Source organism: Echinococcus granulosus (genome assembly GCF_000524195.1).
Source record: "Echinococcus granulosus chromosome Unknown EG_S00064, whole genome shotgun sequence".
NCBI classification, from domain to species: domain Eukaryota; kingdom Metazoa; phylum Platyhelminthes; class Cestoda; order Cyclophyllidea; family Taeniidae; genus Echinococcus; species Echinococcus granulosus.
This window is the reverse complement of record NW_020170444.1, coordinates 253,509-259,761: the sequence shown is the minus strand read 5'-3', so window position 1 is coordinate 259,761 and position 6,253 is coordinate 253,509. Positions and strand designations below refer to the sequence as shown.

Below are 6,253 nucleotides of genomic sequence, written 5' to 3'. Positions count from 1 at the left end.
TTAGTTTAAGCGGATTTTTGTTGTTAAAACTTGCCTTGGGGCGATGGATATCTCACCAGCAGTAGAATGATTATTCTGCTGTATCGAAGCAGCAGTATCAACAATGAAGGTGGAAGTGGCTGCTTGCGCAGCAGATTGAGTCTCAAAAGTCCCCATTTCTGGCCCATCCCACGTCCACTCTGTTCCACTGTGCAGATAATGTGGAGAATGAAGATGAGAATTTGAGTTCACCGGCACCAACAGGGTCGATTTCCCTCTACCTATCTCACCATTCGCGTAAATAAGACCTCTTCGATTATCAATCTGTGGAGAGAGAAAGACGCTCTGTGAGCATTGGAGGTGTCCCTGACGGGACAGGCTCTGGTAGGCCTCATGGAAGCATGTGGAAGGTAGAGTATGATGGTGATGTTTTTGTGGCGGTGGAGGTGGATTGCAAAACTGAATGTAATTTTGTTCTGGCTCATGGTGGAGAAAGGCGGTAGAAATAGAAGTCTCATCGTTGCCACCCTGTGAACCGAGGCAAGGTGGTTGGATCCCCACGGGAGTTTTAGGGACGTCACTGGAACGGCGAGAAGCGAGGAGATTTGTGTGTGGATGGCAGATCGTCAGGTTGGGGGAGGAGGTGGAGGAAGAGGAGGACTTAAGGTGAAAGAGGTAGTGATTTCTGGAGACCAGGCAGCCGCAAATCATGGAGAGACAGAGCATTGTCCCCAGTGACACCATGATTAACAGCAACTGGATTCTTGGCTGGCAGAACACACTCGAGCAACTCTGCGAACCTTTCCGAACAAAAAAAAGATAAGAAAAATTAAACTTAAACAAAGTATGAAGTAAATAAACTCCTGGAAATTATCCCATTGCAAACATGCTACTTGATTTTATGGAGGCAGTGTAATTAAGTGAAGATACTGACTATCTGGAAACTTTCATAAGATGAAATTTTATGATGGTATTAGCAGACATCTTCCGAAACCACAATTAAAAAAAACGATTTGTAAATTACGCAAATTCAGACATGCTTCAAAAGTCACAGAGTACCACCTTTCTAAATGCAAACCGGATAATTATAGAAAACTATAATAAACAGAGCTAGAAGCAAGAAAAAAAGCTGGAAACGTGGATTACAAACATGCCACAATGCGCATTACTGCTGTAGAAGAGTCTTCGACTTTTTTAGTTAAATTAGAGTCTGTGTTTTTATCCTATTATTTTATGCAGACAGTGAAAAAGAGCAGTGCATACACGACCGGTGGCTCATGACGCTCTATTCTGCTGAAGTGGGGTGGTAAATGGCGTCAGACAGATGTGAACCTTTAGAAGGGGTTGGAGCCTAAATCACCACTCTGTGCAGTTTGAGTTAGTCCCTTGAAATTGTAAAAGAACATCCACAACCACCGCTCCACCAACACCGGTGGCGGTGGACTTTGGCACACTTAAGTTGTTCATTATTTTGTTGACTAGTAACGAGGAAGGCAACATTTTGACCGGGGGATAGACACTTAAAAGGAGGATGAAATTGATCAAATGAAATTTGCATGGAGGTATAAAATGGTAGGCCACTACCTAATGGTAATCTTAAGTAAGTTTAACTTGGTATTTTGAAACAAATAGGGAAGCACAGCCTTATTTTAAATCAAAAAACGCTAGTCAACACCTGTACTTTTGCTCAATTGATGGTTTTAATCGCAAATAGTATTGTTGTGAAATTCCTAAGCAAAAAATGCTAGTGCCTACGGTAAAATATGAATGAGTTTTTATCTACACCTCCTGGTTTATTCTAATTAACAAAAACTATTTACAAAATGATTCAGAATGTGTTCTTTTTAAAGCAAAATAATGTCAAGTATTTTGCTTTAACAGATATGACTCCATTTGACTTGATGTGATGCGAAGAATGTCAGAAGTATAAAATTATGCAGATCATTTTCGGCATAAGCATGTAATCAACTCAAATTGTACACATTGTCAGACATTACTTACTTCGTCTTACCACTAAAAGATTGTACCTACATCAGTTGAAAAGTCACCCATATTTTTGAAAATCACGCTTTTTGTGAGAGTTATTTTAATTCAAATGCCCTAAGAGCAGCCTGTTCGACGATCTGCAACAAATGATTTCTATTAAGGCGACGTAGAAATAAAAGTGAGATTATCATACAACTAGATGCAAACGTTTGGATTCTCCCTCACTTTTAAAGCGTTTCCATGGTCGGAGCAAAGGTTGGAGAATGAATGGACCAGCTACTTACCAAGTGAATTTGACTTCTCGGATTCGTGCGGTGAAGGGTTGATTATTTCCAAAATAAGTGATCGCACTGCGAAGTGGATCTTCGGTGGCATAAATGTTGTCATCGAGTTCCTCTCCTGCAAACCGCTGCATGGATGGGGCTGGATAAGAGTGGTAAATTCAAGTTCTTTTAAAAATTTCAACGTGGGATCTTTACCTTATTAACTTTGATGTACTAAATGCTAAACTGATATACTTCTGACTTTAACACCTCAATCAAGACATTGAGTAGTAATTTGAAGAAGTTATTTTACATGCTTGCTTTCGAAATCTCAAAGGTAAATTATCATCAGAGTACATATGGAATACATGAATGCCTGCGTTACTGAAGTGAACACTTTAACACTAGCTGGAAAACAAAAAACCCATGTTTCTTTTCGGCCCAAGGAGATTTCACATCCTTTTTATGGTTTTGAACTTAACTGATCTGTTTGCAGCATGATTTGTTGCAACTGGGTATCAAAGTGATAAATAATGAACGTATGAAGTGCAGACTCAGTTAGGAGAATTGAAGTGTCGCACAGATGCGATGCTGTGAATGGGTGTGTTAGATAAACCACATTTTGATATAAGTAATTTAATTAAACACTGTGCTTCCAATAAGCAGAATAATAATCAAACAGTTATGAAAACATAATAAACAGGAAATTTTCCTACATTCAAGACGTAAAAGCAAAACTTTACTGCCCCGTAATTTTATGCATATTAGACGTAGGACAACTTGCTAGATTGTCACTGTTTTCTGCATGTCTCTATACCAACAAAGCGAAGTTAAACGAGATCAGAAATTTCAAGGCGCAGATAACTCGGATATTGCCGCAATAACCAGCCAGTTTTCGTGTAATCTACCCTTTACTTTATGGGTAAAAGGGGGATAATAAGGGCGTAATCCTATTACGAATGTCCATCCACTTTTCGGCACCCCATCGGCAATCAAATTATGCCCCTTCTCCTTTGATCGACTTGTTGCCAAGGGAGGAAGGAGGCACAATTTTTCTGTTTTTCGTGCGTATAGATGTATAAATGTACCATCCTTAAATTGGCGCAATAAATAAAGCGGAGAAGGAAGAAGCAGATACTATCGCAGATGCTCGAGTGGATCAGGCAATTGCGTGCATCACGCTAACTTGTCAAAGTAGATTCTGTCAGTGCTGTGAAAGTCTTAGAAAATGACAAAGATCTACACGACCGATACGGGACGATGGTGACAGTGATTGTGGTGGCATAGGCTAAAGTAATGTTAACTGCTAGGTGAGAGCACATCTAACTCTCAACTGGCACAGGCCAAGTTGATGTTAGCCGTAGGACTGCGAGGAGAAGTAGGAAGCGATAGCAGCGAGGCGCACGAAAATTCAACGAACAGAAGAAAAACGAGACAAGCTCTTCTTTCCTTTTCAGTTTAAGGAACCGCAAAATGCATTCTATTAAAAAAAGGATATCTTTCTCTTTCCATGTGTTATCGCTAGTAAAAATTGCAATTATTTACCTTTGTAACAATGCTCTGCTAAATAACTGACGTTCAAAGCATTGATAAAGATTGATGAACTGAAGTAATCAGTAACCAATGCCACTTTTTTACTCACTGATGTAAATGAATGCTTTATTGGTAAAAATTTGTTAATCTAAGGAACAGTGGCATATGGAAATTTTACTTATAATGCGATATCTTTTGAAATTAAGTAATGTTTTTATTGACTTCTTCTTAATCATTTTTTGACAAATGCCATAGAATCAAGTCTAAATAGACAACCCAGTTTTCGCCACTTAAAATAGTTAAAAAGTGGTAATAAAAGTGGAAGTGCTTACCAAAGCACACCATGCTTGACGTGCACATAGCCGAAATGCACAAGTGATTCTCACATTCGTCGAGGTTGTATTTGCATGGAACGCCGATGAGTCTGTCCGAAAGGACTGATTTGGATGCAATCCCTGGAACAAAACAATCCACTTTATTATCTGGAATATCTAGAATATTCAAATATAACATCATCCACTAAAGTAACAATTAGAAATGAATGGTCGAATAGGATAGTTTACGCCAGTGTATTTAAAATATCGCAGGCTATAATCAAGTAGAATAATTGCCACACTTGTATTTCCAACAAAAAATTGCTGGAGATATCCCCAGTTTCAAAAAGACATTCTCAGTATTTTGATTGCTTGCATTCGGAACTCGACAGAATCCAAGGTCGCGCCTACAAATATTTATTCATAATGATGGCAAAACCTCAGTTCTAAGTGTAATACGTCTACCAGCCAGCTCTCAGTTTTGGTAAAGTGCCACCTCTATTGTATTAGCCTCTGAGCAGTGCCAGTAGCCCTAGGCCCTACTGTATATTGAAGGTATATATCCTGCCCGAGTACTATGTCTTCTTTTGGCTTCAGGGAAGTCTCGGGGCGCTACAGTGGTGACAGCAGGAAAGGGAACCCGATCTTATAAGGCATCTATCTTGACTTCTACTACCAAATGATATGTAATGCCTTGGTTGGTTAGCTCTTGGCTTTGGTTACGAAGCCACTTCGTGTTTTGGTCATTGTACCTTGGCTGGATGGGCTGACCTCTGGGTCATGCCAGTAGCCTTAGGCTCTACTGTATATTAAAGGCATATATTCTGCTCGAGTATTACGTCGACTTTCGTCTTCAGGGAGCAAAGGGGTGCCACATACGCATTATAGGTTATGTGCAAGATAACGTGACGTTGAAGCTTTGCAATGATAAGGCAAATTAGGAAGTGTAAAACCAGTATTTAAAAATTTTGTGGCATAAAGTAAATCTTGGTTTTTATCAATTATTTTGTTTTCGTAGTATACTTATTCCATGACTTACGTAATCCACTTTCTTAAGCCATTTGATGAATGGTGGCCTTCTTAACGGAAGGACAATAGCTGAATAGTTGGTGCAGGTAAGCGGGAGTTGAAATTTTAGTTCATCTAACTTCCAAATTATCTATTACTTCAAATTATATCAATTTAGCTGTTTTCAAAGCTTTGTCAATCAAATTACGGTTCAATCAAATTGTGACATTGAATATCAACTACTATTACAAACAGAATTGAAAAAAATGGTACAAATAATGGATTCCATACAAAAAAGTTAATTGATGGTCACACTCTGGGCGGCGAACAAACAATGTTGCACTGGAAAAGTTAAACCATTGGACCCATTTGGTTATGGAAACAACTTTATTTCTAGCATTGATTAGAAGGTAAACAAAATTATTTGAGATTGTCCACCTTCTGCACCATTGCCCTTAAATAACTGACCGTGGTGATTACGAAGGCTGGAAATAGTGAGGAGGCAATGGATATGAGGGAAGAAGACGAAGGTGGAGATTTTATGGCGAGGGCCAAAGGCATTCCATCTCTTCCTGGTTGAGACAGTGAGTAAGAGAGAAAATTTCCTGTAAATCCACACTCTGTGTTTGGACACCTATGGACAAACAAAACCGACTGTTCTAAATCACTAAACAAAGAATCACAAAGGTTTCACTAAAGGGTACAAACAGCACCTAATTAAACTATACAATACACCATGCAAATCTTTTCACTCAAACCAACATATATGTTAATGGTAGGAACGCAGAGTTCTGCACCAGAACTTACACAGTCCTACGGTTACTTGTACGCAAAGAAGGAGCACACCCAAATGTAACAATAATAGATTTACAGCATTACGCCTTAGTAGGCAAAGGGCTGCTTTCTGAAACTTTTACAAGAAAAGTTCATTGCTTAAGAAACCACTGGATACTGTTTGAAAATTAATCTTAAAAAGAACTAAAGAAGTTAAGTAAAAGAGCTCAGGCATATTGTTGTAAAAAAAATTCAAAGAGGCAAAGGAAGATTAGCCAAGTATTTAAACGCTGAAATTGCGAAAACTAAAACCTACACCTCAATTTCTTGCCCAATTGCAGATTTCTTGCTGTACGATTGACTAACTACAAACAACAGGTTCAAATCTAAGAAAAA

At 38.8% G+C, this 6,253-nt stretch overlaps 1 protein-coding gene across 1 annotated transcript; it reads right to left on the bottom strand. All coding sequences in view use genetic code 11, as the record gives it.

Moving 5' to 3' along the window:
* EGR_06838 (hypothetical protein) lies at positions 1 to 2,380 on the bottom strand (the record flags this gene model as incomplete). The annotated part of the gene is made up of 3 exons (XM_024496087.1): positions 1 to 664; positions 699 to 779; positions 2,250 to 2,380. The coding sequence occupies 3 exons, from the start codon at positions 2,378 to 2,380 to the stop codon at positions 1 to 3; spliced, it is 876 nt and encodes a 291-aa protein (XP_024349507.1).
* Positions 2,381 to 6,253: the final 3,873 nt, after the last annotated feature.